This window comes from Poecile atricapillus, chromosome 2 (genome assembly GCF_030490865.1).
Source record: "Poecile atricapillus isolate bPoeAtr1 chromosome 2, bPoeAtr1.hap1, whole genome shotgun sequence".
NCBI classification, from domain to species: Eukaryota; Metazoa; Chordata; class Aves; order Passeriformes; family Paridae; genus Poecile; species Poecile atricapillus.
This window is the reverse complement of record NC_081250.1, coordinates 5,718,563-5,742,045: the sequence shown is the minus strand read 5'-3', so window position 1 is coordinate 5,742,045 and position 23,483 is coordinate 5,718,563. Positions and strand designations below refer to the sequence as shown.

The 23,483-nt window shown below is 44.5% G+C and overlaps 1 protein-coding gene across 3 annotated transcripts in view; it reads left to right on the top strand.

Moving 5' to 3' along the window:
- ACVR2B (activin A receptor type 2B) overlaps window positions 1-23,483 on the top strand; it is a 103,954-nt gene that overhangs the window by 56,182 nt on the left and 24,289 nt on the right. For all 3 annotated transcript variants that reach the window (XM_058833160.1, XM_058833161.1, XM_058833162.1), the window contains one exon: window positions 19,648-19,855. In XM_058833160.1, the coding sequence (XP_058689143.1) occupies window positions 19,648-19,855 (208 nt within the window). The remainder of the gene's footprint in view (window positions 1-19,647; window positions 19,856-23,483) is intronic.

The window sequence follows — 23,483 nt, the reverse complement described above, 5'->3', positions numbered from 1 at the left end:
AGATCCAGCGCAGCTTCAGCACAGGGAGACACAGAGGGCATCCCTGGAGCTGCAGAGACATTTCCAGTGCAGATAAAATCAGGGCAGTGGCTTTCTGCCTTTCAAACTCCCCTCGATGTTGAGCAAGACCAAGCCCTGCAGAAGGGGACGGGGCAGGAATATGGGAATTTGGATGCAACCAGCAAATCTTGGTGCTAAAACAAAAAATGCAGTGGCGAAGGTGTTCCTATCCTGAGCACTGTGCTCTTAGAGTTCTTGAGTGACTTTGAGTCTTTAGGAAGGTGCATTGCCAGTGAAATCACCAGTGAAATCACATCCACGTGAGGCTTTCCTCCAGTGACACAAAGCTGCCTCGTGCTGCTGCCAACAGCTCCTGGGATGCTGCATTGGGCAGAGCTCTTTGGACTGCTGTTGTAATGCTCTGGCTCAGCACAGCCCGTGTTTGCCTACCTGGTTTAAAGTGTTACCAGCTCCTGAATGGAGAAACTATCTGCAGGAACTCAATAGCTTCCCTGCTTTTCAGCACTGCAGCTTTTAGGAAGTGGCTGCTGTAGATGTGGTCAGATGAGCTGTTGAAATTAAAACATGATATGGATTTAATGTGAAATAGCTGCTCCCAAATGGCTGCATCCATCTAGATATTCCTAATCTGGAGTGGAGATTAATTTTTAATGTGTTTTATTTCAGTGCAATACATCCATGAGGCTAATTTGAAACAAAGCAGTATTATTCCAGGATAAACACACTTGCCTGTGGGTATTGAGAAGGAAGAGGAGCCCGAGCAGCTCTGCTGGAACAGCTCCATGTGTGCACAAGCCACAAACCCATTGCAGGCAGCACTCGCCTGCTGCAGTTGTAAGAGGGAGCCCATGATGTGGAAAATCCCTTGCAGATGATATGTCAGTCATACCTGAGGATCAGCCAGGAGGGAGGGATAACAAACAGCACTTTTGCTTCCCAGTTGAAGATGTGCATCTTTTAAAAAACTTGAGTAAATCTGTAAATAAGATGCTGGGACTTCCTGGGGAATTGCAGTGAGGGGAACAAGTGGTTTTAATATTGGAGAATAAGAAGTGAAAACAGGTGAAAAAATAGAAAAGGGAGTTGGTGCTCCTGATCTTGATCAGTGTTTTAAAAGCAGCAAGATTAATCAAAATTCTTTGCAAAGCAGCATTTTCTGGGGTGCTGGCACGAGGCCCGCTCTCAGTTAGCTCTGCAGGACTCGTTTGTGCTGAGGGTCGTGTGAGGAGATGAGGAATTTTTCAGAGTGGTTCTGGGAACTCATTAGGCTAAAAAACCCATGTAAATCTATGGTGGGTGAAAGTTATCACTGTACTTTCCCCTTCCCATGTGCCTGAGCCAGGCTGCCTCACCCCTCCATCACCCCCTCCTCTCTTGGTGCTTGTCTGCTTGTGTGGACACGGCAAACCAGAAACGCTCCTCCCCGACCCCTTTGGACAGATTCTGGGGTAGGGAGAGGAGCTCCCAGGTGTTGAGGTGCATCCAGGGTGCCTTCACAGCAGCAGAAGCTTCCACACCAGGCTGTCTCCTCATCCTCTCCCTGCCTTTGCAGCTGGCATTGTGCCCATGATCCTGGGCAGGTTGGTCCTCCCCAGTGTCGTCACACAGAACTGTTGTTGCTGGGCAGAATGGAAGGATTTTAGGCTCCTGGGTCCTCTGTTTGGAAGCTGTACAGGATGCCACATTTATCTCCTTTACAGAGTTAAATAATGGTGTGCTTTTCTTCCTTTTTTAATTTTTTTTTTTTTTTTTCTCATGGGGGCTTGTGATGCTTTTTTTGCTTTGGGTATTTATACATCCAGACAACCCTGCCTGCTAATGCTGGTCCCTATTTCAGCACAGAGCAGCTCCTTCCTTTGAGGTTGCCTTCACCTTTATTCTGTGATAAAATGAGCTCAACTTCACCCTGGTCTTACCTTTAGGGCTGTGAGTTAACCGAGATAAGAGCTCTGGTATTTTTCTCTTGGTCATTTAGAGGTGCTCAAAGCCCTGGTGCCAAACAGATGATCCAAATTGCATCCACCCAGTGACAAGGACACGTGGAAATTGGGTGAAATATCCCTTTGCTTTTTGGGTTTTTGTATAGATTGGGTTTTGCAAAATGGAAGAAGCTGTCAAAACTGATTTCTGTGTTTTGTTGCTTGGGAAATCAAAAATCCACTGTTTCAAAAGAGTGAAGAGGTACAGGGCTGCAGCTGAAAGTGCAAAGCAGTAAAATGCTGTGGGATCCTGGACTGTTGAGACTCATCACACCCCTGTGGCATCTTCTTGCCATAGGGGAATGCTCAATTTCATCTCAGTTAAACCCAGTGAGTGGTTTGGTTGACAGCAGTGACACTCCAGGCAGATTCCTTCTATTTGATAATGTGCTGTTTCACCTCTGGTAGAAATGGGATGCTTTTCATCCAGCCCCAACATCACCTGTGCTAAAGTGGTTGATGATTGATGTGATTTTTTTCCCCGTAGATTCAGGGAAATCTCAGCAGAAGGGTGGAGTAGAGCAGGAAGCAGCAGCAAACACCATCTGTCCCTCAAGGGGGAAGATCCTTCTCCTTCCCTATTAGAAGATTAACAATAATGAAATAATTCTTTTATATTCACAGCTGGTCAGAATATCCTTGCCTGTCTCAGGTCTTTCCTCATGTGTTTGCTGGGAGTTTTTACAGGATGAGAGGGCTCACTTTCTTCTAGTTCACACCCCTGGAAGTATTCAATGCCAGGCTCTGAGCAAACTTGTCTAGTGAAAGATGTCTCTGCCCATGGCAGGGGATTGGAATGAGAACATTTTTAAGGTTCCTTCCAGCCCAAACCATTCCATGATTCAAAAAAATTGCAGCCTTGCTGGGAGCAATGCTGTAATAATGTGTTGATGTGGAAGTGATCCAGGCACTTTGGTTTTCTCTCAATTAAGCCTTACAGCAGGTTTACCTGCTGGAATCAGGAAGATTTAAAATGAAAATGGAGACATTCAAATGAAGATAGCACACAGAGTCTGATGGTGATGGAAAATGGCTGTGAAACATTAGGAATGGCAGACTGAAATCTCAGACAGTCAGAAGGCAAATGAAGAGCAAAGATAAAAAGTTCCTTAGAGATGTTTGCTTCAAAAAGAAAAAAATTAAAATAAAAATATTGTGGAAGCAGACTGGTACTGATGCACACCTAAAAGATCTGCCAATTCAAAGAAAGAAAATGCTAAAAAAAGAAATTAAAATTCCATGTATTGTTGGAAAGGCAAGAGACTGCTGCCTTAGAAGTGCCATTGGCATGTGTGGCATGTTCTGAAATTGCTTGGGAGAGTATATTGGATTGGGGTGGGGAAGGGAGGGAGAGACTAATTATATATAATCTTAAAATGAATTAGGTGATATAAATGTAATGAAAGCAAATCCTGTTCCTGGAGAGACTTTTCAGTTTGCATTTTGATATCCTAGGGCAATGGCATGTTGCTCTCTGACAGACAACCATTTGATTTGGAAATATGTGAATAATTGAGAAGTGAAACCTCTTTGAATTTGTTCCTTTCCCCTCTAGCGTTTGAAGGACTAATTATAGGAAGAGATGCAGAATGCCCTGTGCAGGCATGGATGCAGCCAAGTTTCTACTTTGCTGGTTGCATGAGTCACTGTGCTGCATCCTGTGCTCCTTGGTACGTGTCCTTGCTTCAAAAATTATATATTTATTTTACAGATGGAGAGGTAAGTGTGTTATGCTCCACGTCAGGGAGCCCTTGCTGGAGACACCTGAGCCAAGGGGATGCTCAGCAGTCGGTGGTGGAGGCAGGGGATGGGTTGGGATGTGCGGGTGGTTGGGTAGGAGTAAACACCGATGTGAAGAGTGAGCGCCTGAAAGCTTCAGCATCTTGGCAAGGCTTGTGCTGCTGGCTCGACTGAGAGGCAGCGCCCTATTTTAAGATGATTTTAAAATGGGCCTGAGGATCCTCCTGTCTGCAGTTCTCTGCTTACCAGCAGCCAGATGCTGACCCTGATCCGGGCAGGAGGGACCAGCTCCCCACTGCCAGTTCCCTGGATGGCACAAGCAAAATTGATGTGTCCAACCCAAGCTCTCTGAGGAGAGGACAGGGTTAATCAGCCTCATGGCTGGTCTGAGGCATTTGGTCTCATTTATCATCTCTGCCTGTGCTCAGCCCCAGGATGGTGGGTGTGCCAGGGGAATTAGGGCCAGCGTTGGGGCGGGAGACACCGAAAGCATGAATAAAAATACTTCTCAGTCTGGAAAAGAAGCAGGATTTCGCTCTCTGGAAGAGCTCACAGGTCCTAAATAATAATACTGTACAAAAGTATGAATGCCTTAAAAATATATGAAGTCCTCTCCCACTGAAGGTGACATGCATGATGGGAGCAAAACTGCTGCTGGGTTGGGCTGTGTGGAGGAAGAGAGGGAAGCACTTACAGCAAGGTGATGGATTAAAAGCTCCCAGCCTGTGTGTGAGATCTGTAGTTCCCAAGCTGTGCTCAGCAGACCCATTATAGTGTCTTCCCTTAGGCTTTTGTTGTTTAGGTAACATGGAAAGTTTGGGATCTTCTGACATGGATGAGTCAAATATTCCTGGTGGCTCATTCCTGACATGATGTGTAACCTTGAGCTTGGAGCTGTGCCTCCTCCTCCAGCTCTCCCCACCTGAGATAACTGGGATGGTGACATTTGCTGCTGTTTGTAAAGCAGTGCTGGCATGGAGACCTGCAAAGTGAAACGGGGTAGGATGCAGGATGCTCCACTCACTGTTCTGGCTGAGAGCCGACGCCTGAGGTTGCTCAAAATGCAGCACATCCTTTGTCTCACCATCTTTAGGCAATATGGTGTTTGGGAAGAATCTTAACACAGTGAGGACCAGATGTATGTAAAGCCCTTGGGGCCATATTGAAATGCAAATGGAAATTAAATAGTGCATTACTTCCAAGAGTGGTCTAAAGATGAAAATGCTGTGTTGGGAGACTGTGCATCAGAAGCGGATAGCTGGGTGTGAGCCCTGACAATGCTTTATCCTGTTGGGAAACCTGCATGCAATGCAGTGTTGTATTTGGGGTTTTGAGGTCATTGTTACACAGATTATTTAAGCCTGGATGCATTTTTAGCTGGACTTTGTCTAAAGAATAAACATAGCCAGGGCTGTTTTCCAGTCATCAGCTGAATGGCCAGATCAAGGGCTTGAGTCAGCGAATCTTGCAAAACATTTCTGACTGTCTTCAAAAATATTTCCTAACACTTCTTGCTTTTGAAAATGTAATCATGCATAAAGTGATGTACGTTAGTTTTGCTTTGCAAATGATTCTGGTGCCTGGATTCTGTGTGTGTGTTGGCTCTGCTTCTCACTTGCTTGTACAGTGTTCTGCTTCCTACATTCATCCATGTATGCCTGAAACACAACCCCAAGATGGGACTTGTCCTCTTCCAGGAATAAAATAGCTACATTACCTCCTTCTGCAAAACCAGGATTTGTATTTTTGTTGGATTAGGGGTGTGTGGCTTATATGAGCAAAATTAACCTGCATATCCCACTAAAACAGCTGCTGCAAACAAAGGGCTCCAGCTCTTGCTGCAAGGCTTGTAGGTGTGCCTTGGATTTTGACTCAATCTGTAGAACTGCTTTTCAGTAGAAACACCAATATTCTTCATATTTCATAGTGAGCCAGCTAGTCCCCATTACTTGTCCCATCTAGAAATTGTACTTTGTATATCAAGGGAGACAAAATGTTAATTTCTCACTATGCTGAGATAAAAAGGGGTTGAGAGATGTCATCTTGGACCAAGCACTGTGGTGACATCTCATTTCCACTTAGATTTTTCAAACCTGTGTATTGACTTGTGGATACTTAATCTGAGATGTTTTAAACAGTTTTTGTTCTCTCAAGAATGAGGTGCCTTTTCAAGATAGCTTGGGCTGGTTATCCTGCATGAAAATATTTACTCCCTTTAAAACTCTTGGCCCTTCCCAAATACAGCCAGGCAGGCACGTGGCTTCCTCTGCTTCAGTGTAAAGGTCACTTATGATGTGTTGTTAATGAATAATTACTACTGCATGCTTCCCTCTTCAAATTGCAGAGGCATCCTTGCTACATAAAACATTAAAAACTTGTTAAGATGGAAAATATCAGCAAAGAGATAAAAAAGCCTGTGCAAAATCTCTGTCCATTGGGAAATGGTTGCAAGGGCATCAGGGAAGGACTCTGGCAGGAAGAGGGCTTAGTGTTCTTCCCTCCACAGCTGTCAGCTCCAAATGGCACTTCTGGGCTCAGGACAGTTGTTCAGGGGATTGGGTTCCTCAAATCCCAACATGAATAGAAATGCAGGCTTTGGGGATGGGTGGGGATGGAAACCAAGAGCAAAGCTGCAGTCAGTGACGTAGTGCATTTTGTTGGTCAGTACCTGCTTAGGTGCTGCAACATTTGCATTTATTTTTAAATGATGTTTTTAGGTTGACAACATTTAGTATAGGAACTGGACAATGGCCAGGCCAGAACAAAAGCCCACCCAGCCTGGTGGTCTGACCACACCTTTTACTAAAAGATGAGAGGGGTGGACCAGCAGAACAAGCAAATGCACGTGGTTCTTCTTAAAACATTATGGGGAATCCTCTGAGAAGGGGTTCCCCACATCACCTGCCCTTTGGGTGAGGAACTGCCTTTTCCAGGTGTGCCTTGAGACTGATCCCACCAGCTGTTGGTTCATCACTTGTTGTTTACCACTTGTTTCATCCTTCATCACTTGATTCATTCTTCAGCAGTTCCTCATTTTTGCAAAGTGGGGGCCATTGCAGAGATCGAGGAGGTTGCTCAGCAGTTTTGTTCTCCAGTTTTCATTCAGAATGAGGAAGACTGCATCTCTGAGTGCTCACCAGAGCCCCCAGGATATAACTAGAACAGAAGGTTATGTTTTTCTGGGCTTATTGTATTAAAGAAAGTGAATCCTCTGCTAAAGTATTATATTGAAAAGCTTGAACTGTGACACGATGCCCACGGAAAATACGTACAAGCAGCTTGGGCTGACACTTTCCTGTGGTCTTTTCTTTGCTCCCAAAGAAAGACATAAAGGTGGAGGGATTCCCCTCTGTGCTGCTGCCTTGTCTGGGGCAGGTGTGTTCACCTGCTTGTTGGTGTGGAAGCAGATGGTCCTGTGCCCTCCAAAAAGTTATCAAAAGCTTTGTTTGCTCTTCTCAGATGGCTGCAACACCTTACCAAAGTTCAGGGAAATTGGCTGAAGAGCACTGGGATCCATGTGTTTCAACCTAGTGGGGAAATTACTGATTTAATTACTCAATGGGCTGCTGTCACAATGTGAAGCTTTTCACATTGCCTTGGAACTTTTTATTTTCTTTAGTGAAAAATGGAATTTTCTGGTGGCATGTCTTCCATTTCTGTTCCTGCTGATTAGCAGGAGTGTACAGTAATATCACATAAAGTACATTTTATTAGAGAGGTGGGACTAGTTTGCATGCCTGTGTCCCCAGGTAAATCTGAGCAAGGGGAGGCAGTGAAAAGACGTGTTTAGGGTTGTAGTTTGCTCATCTCTCTATAGCTGCCAGTCCTGTGTCTGTGTTCCTGCAGGCACCTCTCCTATCTTCTAACTCAAGCACATGGACCAAAACAAGTGATTATTGCATCTTGCTGATGAAGCTCTTGAGGCGAAAAGGTTTCACTGCAGCCTAAACTGATCATGTTACAGGTTATGAAGGAGTATCTGAAGTGTTTGGGTTGGAAGGGACCTTTAAAAATCCTTTCTTTCCAACTCCCCTGTCATGAGCAGCGACACTTTCCACTGACCAAGTTATTCCACACCCTGTTCCAAATGGTCTTGAACACCTTCAGGGATGGGACATCCACATTTTCTCTGGGCAACCTGTTGCAGTGCCTCACCACCCACACAGGAAAGAACTTCTTCCTAATTTATACTTAATATCTTTCATTTTAAAACCATTTCTCCTTGTCCTATCACTACAGGCCTCGGTAAGAAGCCTTTCACCTTTCTTGTAAACCTCCTTTGTACATTGGAAGGCTGCAATAAGATCTCCCTGGAGTCTTTTCTTTTCTTGAATTCTTATTGTATTTCCAGTGATAAATGCCTCTAAAGACTTGTGGTATCTCTGAAAGTGCACAGACAAGAGCACCCCCATCTCCTTATCCACATACATCAGTATCTAAATATGTGGGAGCAGCATCAGAGATGGGGCTAGTGGAGATCCCCACCTATCCCAAGGTCAGGAAATTGGGAGTACTGTGCTGAATCTTAGAATATTATTTTATGCTCTTTTACATAATACTGGAGCCCGGTCACCATGGGAACTAAATGGTATCCAAATAGAAAGTTGAATGGGAAGGGAATGTACCCAGTTTAAGGGCTGGAGCTGTTGAGCTCAGGTCATCCAGAAAGCTTGGATGTGGATGGAGTGTAAGTTCTTCCACTCCACATGCACACTGTGTTCCAAAGTGTTTTAGTCTTCCTATGGTGTGAGAAAACCAGGAAGGAAAAGACCTGTCCCAGAGCACGCAGTTATTTTATTGTTTCCCACCTGTGAAACAGGCAGGATTTCCACTTCCTGGGAAAATCTGCTCAAAACCATTTTTATTTCAAAGTGGGATCTGGATGCTGGTTAATGCTTGTAATCAAAATGAAAGCTAATAGGTGACTTTTATTTTCCCCCATGCCCCTTTACATAAAATCTCTTCAGCATCTCTTTTATAACTTGTCTTTAGAGAATCCCCGCAGTTATCCAGACGTTTCTTCCGTGCCTTTCATTATTGTAACAGAAACAATCACTGGAAATTGCATGATGGTATTTGGGTTGTGCTACATTCCTTCCTCAGGTCATTTGACAGCAGCTTTTTTCAGCAGACCCAAAGGAGAAAGGTGCATTTCTGTAAACATAGGACAAGTCCTAAATGTGCTGCAGCCACTTGGGAGAAGATTCCATTGTAAAAGAGGCTCTTAAAATCGCTCATGTGGGATTTGCCATTAAGAGCATAAAGACTGGAGAAATGGACTTCTGATTTGGCTGGCAACTTGCTTCTCATCCTCAAAGAATTTTAGGAATGCCTTTACTTCCTTTTGGAGGGCTTAAGGCTAGTTTGTGATTGCAAGGGCCAGAGACTTGCTTTTTTCCTGCCTCCCTTCTCTTTAAGGCTAGATTCTGCTGGCTTGTTAACTCTTGAAATACCAGTGTACACTGGAGAAAGAGCTTTTGAAAAATCAGTGTTTTCTTCTGCAAACCTTGAAGGTCTAGAGTGTAATGCAAAAGACGTCCCTTTGCACCAAGGAGTTATCAAGCATTTTCATGTGTACTGCTGTGGGCTGGATGGAAGAATCCCTATTTTTGGATGTGGTAATGAATGCTTGTCCATCAGTGTAAGACTGGCTATAAATTGTGCTCGTGGATTTTTGTGCACTGCACTTCCATCATGTTCTTCCTCTTTGAGCAGAAACGCACCAGGGTGTCAGACCATTGGTGATTGCTGATGTGCTGGGGAGATTGCAGGTCAGACTGGAAGCTAAAATGTGCATGTTTCATTCTCTAGGACATGAAGAAATATGGGGATTTTGTCATTGTGTATTTTGTATAGTGTATAAATGGCCTTTGCCCAAAAGGGCTTGGTTCCCCACCAACACAGTGAACCCTCGAGCTTTGCTGCAGCTCAGGGCTCTTTGCAAGGAGCTGGACAAGCATCCCCTGCATGGTCCTGCACCATTTCTTGGTTCCTCTGAAGCAGAAGTTTGGTTTTCTCAGGTCTATAAAGAAGAGACCCCAGTTGGGACCTGCCAACAGCCCTCCATCACAATGATGGACATCATAGACTTTCTCTCTGTCACTGCTGCCTCTTCAACTGGCTGGCAAGGAAAAGCTGTGGTGTAGCAGAAACATAATCTTAGAAACCTGATTTCTAGGTAGAGATAATCTTCTCCTGAGAGCATTTTTAAATTAATTCTTCCTTGAGTTTCCCACTTGCTCATGTAATCTGCTGATTAAGTGACTCATCTCTATGGTGTATTTGAATTCTGGTCAGTGATGGAGTTTAAAACAGCGATTTTTGAACTGGTTCCATGGTTTAGAGTGGTTGTGATTTTTATTGCCTTTCTTCCTCCATCCTGCTGAGAAAACTGCTCAACTCCAAGCTTTGATTATTCAAGTAGAAGAGGGTGACAGGAACACAAACAAGCATCATTTAGTTCTTGGGGACACGTTTTCCTGATGCTTGACCTTTTGGACTTCCCACATCTTCTTGTCCATTTACATGCATTACAGTTTTTCCAATTACCAGTGAATTAAATTTGGAATTGTGGTATTTGGAAATGTCAAGCAGAATCAATAGAAAAGCACTTGGGGCCCAATCTTAGTAGACTCAGCACATTTTAAAGCATATTTGAAATGTCCCTGCTGATAAATCTCAGAGGACCCTGTGTAGATTATGAATTGGGGTGCTGCTGTTCTGGTACCAAAGCTCTCTCTGGCTTGCCAGGTGTGCTGTGCTGTGTTGGACACACATCACTCTCTCCCTGGAGAAGACCTTAAAAATCAGAAGCTCTGAAAATCATTTTTGCTGGTGGCAGTGTCACAGGATGATGAGGACAGTGGGATGGAGCAGATGCATGTGAAAAAGCTGGGAAAGGCATCGCCACATGATTATTGCTGTTCCTTAAACCTCTGCACTCCACAAGGAGATGCTCCCATATCCTTGTTCCTCTGCCTGGAAAGAAATTCATTTTCCAGGCCTGCTTTGAAAGCTTTTCAAAACTTCACTGTGTGTGGGGAAAATATTTATGAATGTACGTGATTTCACTTCCTCCTCCCATGCTCTTTGGAGACCCCATGCTGGCATGAATGGGAGAGAACAAATGATTGTGTTCTAAATGTCATTTCAGAACTTGCTGCATATTTTACTTAGTGATTTGTGGAATCTGGTCAAGACTTGCCCTCTATTTGATTTTCAGGAGTGCAGTTGGAAATACCTTAATCTTGCAATTAAGCTCTAATATTTTCCGTTACAGAGGCTGCAAAGTTTGGCTGCTGAGACACCTCCTTGGTAGCTTGTGTGCAGAGTGCTCAACCCACAAGGGGCCATTTTTCATGCCAAAGAGTAGTCACTGCTGTTACAAGCCAAATAAATGGCCTGCTTAATGCTCTTATAAACGCACACCTCAAATTCAAGGGGAAAAAAAATAATAAAAATCTTAATAACTATATGCCTGTTTGGAAACACGTGGTCTGGGGGAGAAAACACAACCTCTCCTTTATGGAATTCCTCTGTGGAGCACAGAATTTTCTTGGTGTGGTAGGGCAAAGGAAGCCTGGAGGTGTCTTTAGAGGACTGGGGGGGATGGAAGAGCATCATTTCAGAACTGCTGTCCAAGGTGACATCCTCAGGGCTGGTCACACCCGGACAGGCAGCAGCTCTGGGAGTCTGGATGTGCAGCTCTGGTGCTCTCCTCCACCCCAAACCAGGCACAGGCAGGCAGGAGGCAGCAGTGCCCTTTTTGGATCTGTGACTTCGTGCTTGTCGGGGCTGGCTTGATTTTGATTTCATTCTCTTGGGTGTAGCTGAGGAGGAGTATGTATCTGTGCAAAGAAAAAAAAAAAAAAAGAAAAAGAAATTAGGAATTAGGCCTTTTTTGTGTGTTATTACTAATCTGGTTTGAGCTCTGCTGTCCAAATTGCCTCGTTTGTGACCCAAAGTGCATTTAAACATGAACTGCAGAAGCACCACGGCATTAAATGCTTTTGATTGATCTCCCTGATGGTTTTATTAAAGAACTAAAACCTTTTTGGGGGAGACAGATACAGTTAGTGATCTGAAGGGAGAAATGTAATTACGTTTTTGGCTTTGTCCTTAACTGAAATGATACAAAATAGGATTTTTCTAATGGATAACTAAAATGATGTCTTCTTTAAATAAAATATAGAAGTGACCCTCTGAGTTCAAGTCAAAAATGCTCTGCTTCCAAAAATTGATTAACTGCTGGCAGTGTTTCTGTCCTGCTGCACACCAGGCCAGCCAGCAACCTGGCCAAACCTCCTTGGATGACTCTGCCTGGCCAGAGGAATGATTTACCAAACCTTTTCCTGAGAGATCCTCCCCTTTGTGCAAGAGATTAATCTCATCATCTCTGTGTGCATGTATGTGTACATGGACACTCAGTATTTCACTCATCTGAGTATCGCTGTCATCTCACTCTGCTCCGTCTTCCCTCTGCAGGATCTGCCTGGTTTTGTGGCCCTGTGAGGAGCTGGGGTGCTCCATGTCCTTCTCCAGGTCCTTCTCCACCTGTTTGAGACTTAAAATACCAGGGAAATTATTCAGAAGAATTAAACCATAATCGCATCTTTTCCATGTGCTGCTAGTAATAACTCCTAAAACACACCCCTTACATTTTACAAAACAGGTTTTGCTGTCTGTTTGGGGGAAGATTCTAATAAAGACCTAATTCTTTGGAATAATTTTCTTGTTATCATTTACTGACTTAAACACAAGTTAAAAAAGAGATATTGGGGGGGGGGGGTTGCTACACAGATGTCCGTGGAAGCTGTGAAGTGTGAGTCATGGTGTGAATATAGAAGCCCTGAGTTGTCATCCCTGGTGAGCAGGGAGGATGTATTTCTTAATATTAAAGTTCCTTTTTTAATTTTAAAAGAAAATGACTTAAAGCCTCCTGTCCTTTTGAGAGTGGTTGTCAATGGCATCATTGCAGGTTACCATGGCAATATATGCTGAGATAATAGATTAACAGCCATTGATTGACTCGAAAACTTGGAGCTCTTTTACTGTGGGATAAGCTAAATCTATTGACAGAAAACAAAATTCCAAGTAATATCTTCCCTTGGCGCTACACCTTTGCTTTCTCAGTGCTGCCTGAGCCCAGATTTACCTGATCTGGCTTAAGAACCAAGACATTTTGCGGTAATAGATGCTTCTAATTAGCCATCTCTGCATCCAGCTGGCTGGATGGGGCATCTCTGCCTGGACAAACCCTGGCCATTGAGGTCCCCAGAGGTGGGGTGAAGTTTTGGCTTGAGAAAGAGGCTCTGCAGAGTCACAGGGGCTTGTTTCTGCTCTGTTGTTTAAAGCCTTTTGTGAAAGAACAGGGGATAAAAGCAACAAGTCTCCAAATCCTTGCGTGCAGTTACGTGCTTAACCACAGATGTCATCATGAGTTTGATGCTTTGCCTAAAAATGTATTTAGCCCCTATTATTTAAGTACATCAGGATGATATCACCCCGCTTGGGGAATGAGTGCTGGAGCAATGCTTAGAAATCTCACATTTGTTTTGTAGAGATGCAATTGGGTGGTCTCTCCAGAGCAACATTTTCCAAACATTCCCAGTTGCAAGCCTTCATCTGGCTTGATTTTGAATTTCTAGCAGCAACTATTTGAAATAGTTTAATTTGCAGTCCTGCACGTGACTCCTAGGCAGGTGTCTGGGAGAGGGAGAGCTGGGAGGCAGCAGCTCTCTTTCCCTGCCTTTCCCTCCCCACCAGTGCCTCCGGGAGCGCTCCACAAACGCTCAGATTGTGCTCCCCCACTGAAGGGTGTGCCAAAATGCAGCTGTGCGTTTGGAGGCAGCTGCTTTAGCATCCCTGGGAAGGGGGTGAAGTGGCTCATCCCAGCAGATGCTGCATAGCAAGGTGAGCAGCCAGCAGCCCCTGATTTCCCAGCTCTGCTCACCCCTGCCACAGTTTGAGGGAGAGCTCTTGAAAGCAAACTCAAACCTCAAACAAAGGGCCCAACTTCCATAATCACACGTGCAAGAATTGCATCCGCAGTTGCTTAATTGCTACATGCAATTACCCTCCAAATTAGAGGGCAATTACCCCAATTCAGTGTACAATCTCTGTCGTTTTATATTATAAAATTACATGTACAAATCGCTATATAGGGACATAACGAAGTGTTTGCAAATAACTTCAGTTGCATACACTGTTTCATATATAAAGCCTGGTGGTTTTGACAGTCAGGCAAACAGACTGTCTGGTAAATCACTCAGTGTTTATGCAGACTATTTTGACACATCCCATCTTTTCGTATATTCTTTCATTTTAGGTTTTCAAAAGGGGACAGGCAGAGATAAAGAGCTGAGATTTATAGCAGCCTTCATCCTTGGGGAAGATATTCCCTATGTATCTAATTATGAGTTAGGAGCCAGGCAACTGCTAACACCTAGACCTGGAGTTGCTACACTGGATCTTGGCTATAATTTAGAAGCTGTTGGATAATGATACAGCCTCAGTGATCTGTCAGCGACTCCAGATTAGGAGAGCAGGGTTTAGTCTCAGATCAGCAGCAAGGTCCCATGTCTCAGCAGGCTGAAGTCCTTCAGTTCACGAGGATCTTTTTTTAATGAGCTCCCTCTGTGCCTTGCAACTCCCAAGTAGAGGCGAGAGGTCTTCCCGTGTCGCATGGTGCTTCGACTGCTCTTCCCATCATTATGTGCCTCAGATGGGTGCTGGGGGTCTTGCTTGCCAAAATCCTAGTGATACTTCAGTCATTTGGAGCAGAAAATTGACCCAGGGGAATCAGCATAATGACAGCTCCTCAGGACTGAGGTCAAAAAGTTGATTTCCACCCCAAAAATGGGTGATGATGGTTAGCCTCCCTCTGCCTGTGTGATGTATGGGAGTTATTTGGGCTTGGTATTTTGTGTAAAGGTATTTCTGTGCAGCTTTTGTTCGAGGACAAGCCACACTGCGTCATCCCCGAAGCACTGGGTGGATGCAGTGGGATGCCAGAAACCCATCTGCTCCTGCTAAGCCTGGTTCTTCCTTAGGCTTTGATTTCAAACAGGACTTCAGGCTTTATTGCTTAAATGACTATTTGTGGATTGTGGTATTAAAAAGTTGATTGTTTTTGCCTGGCTGCTGACACGAGGCTCTTTTCTGTGTAGAGAGCTGCAGCTCAGAGTGGGATGCAGTCCTGGGGATGCTGTGCTCCCTCCCCATGTCCATGCTCCTGCTCCACATCCATGCCTCTGCTTTGCAACTTTTTTCCCCAAATTTTGCATTGTTGCTGGTGGAATAGGCTTAGGCAGGAGAGGAATGGGGACCCAATGAATGAGACCAGGTCCCACAGCAATCTTCAAACACTTGCTTAGCAAAGGTTTTATATCTCATTGCACCCAAGTCCCATTGATTTTCTGCCAAAAGCTGAGCAGTTCTCTGGGGTGTTTATTTTCCATCCCACAGGAGCAGGATGTTACCAGGCAGTGCCACCAAATGCAGGAGCTCAGGAGCTTTCCTATGTATCAAGTCTGCTGCGAGGGAGATGACAAAGAGTGAGGAGGGGGAGAGCAGGACTGCGGGGACACAACCCCTTTCATCTGTCTCAAACTGTGGTTTGTGACTGCACTGAAAGAGTTTTGTTTCAGAAAAGGCCCTTTTAGGGCAAAATTAATGATGTCACTCCTGTCAGATGCTCAAGTTTGGTACAACACTTCTCTTGAGCCCGGTTGTACTGCTGGGGGCACAGGGGAGCCCAGTCAAATCCTTGTGCTGATGCATCAGCTGTGCTTCCTGCACATATCTTGGGGCAACACCCTCTGATTCTTCCTGCAACTTGAAACGAGAAGCAGGACATGGTTACCCATGCCTTTATCACTTGGCTGAATCACAGAATAGTTTGGGCCAGCAGGGACCTTTAAAGGGCTTCTAGTCCAACTCCCCTGTGGTGAGCAGAGACAGCTTCAACTATATCAAGCTACAGCTTCTACTACATCAGACCTCTGCCCAACCTGTCCATGAATGTTTCCAGAGATGAGCCACCTACCACCTCCCTGGACAACCTGTTCCAGTGTTTTACCATCCTCATTGAGAAAAATACTTCTTCCTTAATTTTTTTTTTTTTAGTTTAAAACCATTACCCGAGGTCCAGCTCAGTGTTTCTTACAGACCTATAGTGGCCTTTTTGGGGGTATCCATTGCCCAAGGGGGGAAGAGGAGGCAGGATAAGCTACACAGCTCCCTGGGGATGGATGAGCAAAGCTCAGATTTCCTTGTCTTAGTCACCACCTTTCTCCATTTAAGAGATAAGCCCATGTTTTGACTCCCCCTCTCTCTGTTCAGTGAGGGTTTTACCGCAGCAAGTGCAGAACAGGCAGTTAGCTGCAAACTTTGGTCTCTGCATGATCCATTACAGAGCAAGGTGTGAGTGTTTCTTGATGAGCTAAAGCAGCAGGTAAATTAATACCCAGACCTGGAGCCGTGCCCCTTCCTGCTGAGACCATCTTGGGTACAAACAGAAGGGTTTCTTGCAGTCGTGAGCACCCAGCGGGGCGAGGATCCTACCAAATGGCTTTTAAAGAGATCTGAAAGCAGGTAACAAACACGCAGGTTTTTAAAGTGTCTTCTTAATGCAAGCATCCTTAGGAGCTGTTATACAGAAAGCATACATCTATTTAGTAATCTAAAACTTTATGCATGCTTTTATTCAAATCATCTAAACTTTGACAGCGGGGGGGAAAACTGGAAAAGGCCTTTTTCCTGGCGTGGTTGCTGTTTGCAGAGTTGGGTTTGCGTGTTTGCAAGCAGCTCTTAGTCTTCAGATGAAACTTGTTCCAGAAAAGACAACTGTCTTGGGGGAAGGGAGCCTGGGCTCAGCACAGGATTTAGCAGCCTTGGTTTGCTGGTCCCAGAGCTGATACAGCTCCTGCTTCACATCTTTTCAACATTCCCTTTCCAAAGCACAGTGGAAATATCAAATCTCACTGCAGCTCTGTGCATTGCATTGGCTGTCGTTTCTGGTGGGGAAAACAGAGGCTACACAATATTGCTTGAGGTTGCAGATGGTGGTGGCTGAGCTAGGATTAGATTTTGGGGCTACTTTCCAGTGAAATTGTTCATTAAACCTTCCAGCTTTCTGGGAGACGGAGTTGGGGAGGGAGAGGAAATTTCCGTTTCCATCAAAAGCGATATTCATTTTGGGATGATAAAAATGATATTACAAAGTGTATTTCCAGGAGTGGAGCAGAAGATGATAAGTGAGGATTAGGTGTCAGGTACCAGCTAGAAGCCATGTGATTTACTACAATGAGGGTGGTGAAACTCTAGCCCAGGTTGTCCACTGAGGTGGGAGCTCTAGAAGTATTCAAGGTCAGGTTGTATGGGGCTTTGAGCAACCTGGTCTAGTTGAAGATGTCCCTGCTCATTGCAGGGATATTGGACTAGATGACCTTTAGAAATCTTTTCCAACCCAAACCATTCTATGATTCTATGCAGTTAAGATATTTATTCTTTCTTTTATAAGTAAAAAGATATCACCCTCCACCCCCACGCACAAGAGAAAGCTCTTATGCTTTCCTTCTGATTTAACCAGTATTTAGCAAAAATGCTTAATCTGTCCTAAAAAAGCACAGTGTAAGTATCAAGAGAACAAATATCAAGGCTTTAACAAGGAGTGTCAATATTGACATTGCTCTGTGTTAAGGGATATTGGTAGGTTGTTTTCATTATTGTAAGCAACTTGTCAGAGGAAAACTCTGATGGAGCTTTGCAAGCGCTGATAAAACCTGCAGGTGCTATTGAAATTGAGCTCTTGTTCATGTGTGCTTTGAATATAATTTCCAGTTTCAGAAGTCAGCTTAATGACATTCTCATACCCCTACTCTCTTGCAGTCTCTCCCACGATGCAGATCAAGCAGTCTTCCTAAAAAGTGTTATTGAAGCATTGAGCACCTCAGCAGTGTAATAGATGGGTAATATGATGATTGGCTCTTGCAATATAGGGATTAATATTATGTGTATATTAAGAGAAGGTGTGTTGAGGTATGACTATGTTGTAGTTGGTTGTTTGGGTACCCTCTGCTCTCTCCACAATCCCATTTCCCATCTCTGCATTGCTGCCACCGGACAGCCAGGGATTGTCAGGGTGTCAGAGAAGGTGGAGGGAGGGTGTGCACATGTACCCCTTGCATGGGGCAGCTGGAAAAGGGGAAAGCTTGTTGCTGGAGATGCCTGGCATGACAACACCTCACCTCTGATCAAGTTGCAAGAAAATCTCCAGCAATGGATGGCAAAGAAGACTCAACTGGCAGACTTTGGGAGGGCCAGGGTTGGCTGATGCGACCCCAGGGGTATAAAAGGCGGAGCAGCCACTTTGTGGATGAGTCTCTGGCAGTCAGCCACGCTCCCAGTCCTGCCCTTCTTCCTTATTCAGTCCTTTCTAGTGTTTGTTGAGGTTGAATAAACCTTTGAAATTTTAAAGTGAGAGGTCTTTTCTCACAGGACCTTTCAAAGAGATCTTCCTAGTGCGATGAGTTTGGTCCATGCCATGAAAATTACCCATTGGTGAGTCCAGGTGTTGGGACTGGGAGCAGGTTGGACCCATCACCCCTAGCTTATTCAGAACTGTGGTTTTCTAGTTAGAAACTTAGTTCTGGGCTTCACAGAGGTCTGGCTATTCTGGGAGCACAGCACTTTTGTTTCATCATCCTGTGGGACCTATTTGTGCTTTCTACCCAGTTGTCAACACATTTTATTGCGATACCTACATTTTCCATGATTGCAATCCATCAAAATAATGGCCAGGCCTGACCTTACCTTAGGCTGGGTAATCCCAAGGAGAGATGGCTGCAGGGCATTTCAGAATTTACAGAATCATCATGGTACGGGGCTCATGGTACCTTTTGTGTTTGTCTGCTTACAAGATGTGCGTTTGTTTCATCCTTCATTTTGGTTTAAACTAATCCTCAAAATGCCACAAAGCAGAGTATTTCCAGATGAAGAGAGGATTTCTAAGGTTTAGGGCAGAACAGGTCACCTGCAAATATCAGTGTTCCCTTATTTGACTCTGGTTTTAATGGATGTGTCTGCAATTTTATTTCATTTCTGCCACATGGTGGCTATGAGGGATTTGTTTCCCTGGGGGTGGTAGGAGCTCCACAGTCCTTTGGTACGAGGCTCTAAAGGAGGGCAGACCCACAGGCTATGGAGACTCCTTTGTTTGTGGTGGCCAATCATCCATTTGGGGTGGCCAGCGTTGTTTGGGGAACACAACTTTTTATTGCTTGGGTGGAGAGGCACCATGAACTATGTCAAACGTGGTTAAAAACATGGCATTTATCATATGGGGTCTTACCCAAATCCTGGACCAGGATCTAAGTGAGGAATGGCCACAGGTCTGGCCCTCCTCTGCAGGATGAATATTACTTGTTCTCAGTTACATCCATGGAAGAAACTGTGTATTTTTATGTGGTGTTTCACAAAGCAGTGGTGGAGAGGGAGTAACTCTGTTGCATGACATCCCAGCAAGCATCAAGTAGCACCCTGGGAGGCTGTCTCTGCTAAACAGGGTGTCTGTGGTCAGACATTTCTGGGTATGCATTGCCTTGTGCATCCCTTTTTTAGAGTCCTAAGGTTGAAGCATTGTCCAGAGGAGATCTGGGAAGGTCTCAGCAGGGCTCTTGACTTCACCATGAGCTCCTGTGTGAGCTTAGGCAAACCTGACCTCTCCATCCCCCACCTCACCCCAGAGGAGAAGAATAATCTCCACACCGTGCTGAAGCTCACAGTGCTGAGCTGCTCAGCTCCCAGGGAATTAAATGCATGCATCACCTAAAACAGAGCCATGTGATTTCCAGCATCTATTTCTGATTTTATCTGAATGTTCTTGGGGCTTGATTTTTGTTTTCAGGACCAGGCCATGGGGAGGCTGAGACAAGGGAGTGCATCTACTACAATGCCAACTGGGAGCTGGAGAAGACCAACCAGAGCGGCGTGGAGCGCTGCGAGGGGGAGAAGGACAAGCGGCTGCACTGCTATGCCTCCTGGAGAAACAACTCGGGCTCCATCGAGCTGGTGAAGAAAGGCTGCTGGTTAGATGACTTCAACTGCTATGACAGGTAATAGGTCAACTGGTTTATCTAAATACAGGTTTAATCGATCCTCTGTGTGTAAAAGCTTGTGATTTTTTGCATAGAGGAAAAGAAGGCGAGTCCAAGTTAACTGGTAAAAGCATCCCCTGCAATTACTTCTGTTGCTAATGCAGCTCTCAGAATTGTCACTCACCTACTTTGACTTTCTAAGCAGAAGTTGCAAAAAGTCACTTTTAGGTGTTGTGGGGTTTATTGTTTATTTTTTCCCTAGCAAAGCTTTGATGATTCTGGCATTCATTGAAAAACCTTTCCTGTATCATCAAATGAAGACCAATATGTTCTTCCAGGAGCATTTGGTAATAGAAAATAGAAAAATAGTGAAAACTTGGTATAATTTCTAGAAAAACACAGATATCTGGGGGTGGCTAGGGGTTGAGATATTCTGGCATTTGTGATGTTGCAAAAAGTTCTACTGTTCTTTGGCTGAGTGAAGAGAAGGGCAGGAAAAAAGAGTAGGGCAGCAAAAGCAATGTGAATTTTTGTGTCACTGCCTGTAGCAAGCTGAAAAGGAGTGAGGTTTTGTAGTGTGAAGGCTCCAGCCTCATTAAATAGCTGGGAAAATTAACTAGTCTTTTCTCACTTCCCTTGATGCAATTCTACAAAGGGGAAAAGAATTACAGCTAAAGAAAACAGCCCTATGAAGTTCCGCAGTTGAAAAGGACAATGTTTGGTAGCTCTAAGCTCAGGGTTTTTGTTAAGAAAAACCCAAACCAATGACCAACCAACCAGGCCAAGCCCAGCCCTTTCAATAAGGATTAGCAACATAAAATTCAAGGATTTCCCTTGATATAACACTGATGTAGGTCGATCTCACCTTTGTGCAATTCTCAGTTGTGCATCTTTGTAGCTTCTTTCTGAAAGTTTTAGGAATATCAGGTGCTAAGCTGTAGGGTTAAGCTGGAACTAGATTTGTCCCATGGCTGCAGTGTTTTCTCCCTTTGGTGCTGTATACCTCCCCTGCTTTTGTGCCTGTTGTCTTGGCTTATCTCCACTGTAAGTTGTTCCTCATCTTTGTTCTATTATTAGCTCCAGAGTTACTTTCCTACCACACCTATTCCCTTGCCAATTGAGTAGCCAGCCTCTATATATAGTTAAATTTTTATTCTTTCCCAATAAATCAATCCTCCTTGACCCATTAGTCATCTTAATGCCGATTCTTCTGAGAACAAAAGGTCACTGTAGTTTCCTACTTCCAAGCAGAAGTGTTTACTGTAAACAGATTTCTCCTTTCAGTGCCGGCTCTCATATCCAGTGACACTTGTATTGTCACTGAGTGTCTCTGCAGGGATGTAGTGGTTCTTAAACTTTGTCATAATGTGTTGCTCTGTTACAATGGTAAAAAGTTTCCAGGGCTCCTCGCCAGCCTTTTGCAGCCCTAGAATTGAGCATCCAGTATCCCATTGCCTGACTTTTCAAAGCCACAAGTTCCAGGGCAAAGCTAAAAGACCTTTTGAGAATTAAAAAAACAGTACAAGTATCAAAAGCAACATTTAAAATAAAGGTTAGCTTTAATTATATAAAGGAATAAAGCCTCTTTAAATGCAGTCCTTTTCATTCTTTCTCTTCCCTTGAGTGCCCTTGGCAGACTTCCATGCAGGCAGTGTTGCATCCCAAGGTGGCAAAAATGGCTAAGAAGATGATTTTTTGATCAGCAGCGCTGTGCTGACACTCTTTGCGTCCCTGGCACCTTTGGATGCCGAGTTTCTGGGAGCAGCCTTGGCAGATGCACCTGTATTCTGTCTCCCTGCTCTCGGAGCACAGGCAGCGCGTGCTGGGATGTGCCGAGCGCTGCCCCCTTTGTCCCTAGAATGTGGAAAAATTTTGGAGTGCAAGGGTTGGGACGTTGAGGGTGACGTCTCCTTACTCTGTTCTTTATCCTGAGGAAACAAGAACGTGGCACATGTACATTTAAGGTTATAGGAAAAAGGTAGTGTTTAAAAATCGACTTGTGTGCTTTCGTTTATTTACACAGCCCTGCTGGAGAGGTCATGTTCACATTCTCCTGCAGAGCACGTGAACTGCTCCAAAACGTGCCCTCACTGCCACAGAAAAATGTGTCATTCTCTCCCACTGTCTCACTTGTAGTATTTGCTGAGTGTAACATGTCATGCATACCTGGATGGCTTCACTCAGAGACAGGGATAATGAATTGCAGATGTGGAGCTGGCTGTTTTCACTCATTAGCTTGATTTTTAACCAACAGATTTTGCAAAGGATGTGTTTTCGATTGAAGGCTCCAACACTGATGCCCTTAAATCCAAAGGACTTGTTATCTGATTTCACGAAAAAGCATCTGGAAACGTTGTTTAACTTGTTGAAACATCTTTGTTCATTTGAATAAGTCAAATGGATCCTTTTTAGCTTTGAAGTTGAAAAAAATGAGAGCCTGAAAAACAAACCAAGTGCTTCCCAGCTGAGACCTTGGAGGAGACACTTTGGCTATAACCAGTTTTTTCCCCCAAAGGGAATAAAGCACCGAAAACTACCCAGTGCTAGGAATGAGGAGAGACCTTTCCATTCTTCTTGTGGCAGTATGTCAGTGATAACACAGAAAGGGAAGCTTGGCATGGATTCAGAAATGAGTAATAATGTCAAATGCATATGATTGTTTTGCTACTTCCTCCAAGTGGTCGAGGGAAGGAAGTTATGCATATAATTTAGCTGGGCTTCAGGAAATAGTTTGATACAGTTCTCTGTGGAGAGCAGCTCTGCAAGCCTAATAACTAAAAGCAGAGCGTAGCACAGCAAAAGGTGGCAGGGAAGGGAAGCAGCATTTAAGAAACAGAAAGAAGTGACAGCTAGAGTACTGCAAAAATCACTGCACATCTCTTTTTGGCATTGATCTGTGGGGAGAGGGAGGATGTGTGGAAGTGGAGTTGGTTTGATCCATGGAAGTCCCCTAAGGCCTTGCACAATGTGGAAGGAAATCTCAGTGCTGGGAAGTCTGTAGCACTATCAGGATAAGAGGCAAAGGCAGAAAATGAGAGCTGCAACCTGATTTTCTTAAAGGTTTTTGTACAGAAATAAGCTTTTCATGGAGGAGATGGCACTTGAAAATTAAACTTAAAAGCCCCAGAAACAAAATTAGAATCACAGGGCCCTTGAATGGTAAGGGTTGGAAGGGACTTTTAAAGATCATCTAGTTCCAACCCCCTGACATGGGAAGGGATACATTCCACAGGACCAAGGATGATCCAAGTGCCATCCAACCCAGCCTTGTAACACTTCCAGGGATGAGACATCCACAGCTTCTCTGGCCAGCCTGTTCCAGTGCCTCACTACCCTCACAGTAAAGAATTTGTACCTAATATCCAGCCTAAACCTGCCCTTTTTCAGCCTAAAGCCATTACCTGGAACTGTCACTGCATGCCCTCAGACCTGCAGCTGCCTCCTGCTGTTGCTGCTGCTCTCTGGTGCCCTTCAAGTGTGCAGAGCTGGTGATGTTTAAGGCTGTGGGAGCAGCTTTAGCTCAGTCCTCATCATGTGTGCTTTATGGCACAATCTTTAGTTGCATGATCAAATGCTTCTCTGCCCTGGCAGCATTCATATGGGCTGTGGGAAAGTCACTGCTCAGGGACTGAGGCGTCTCTCTGTC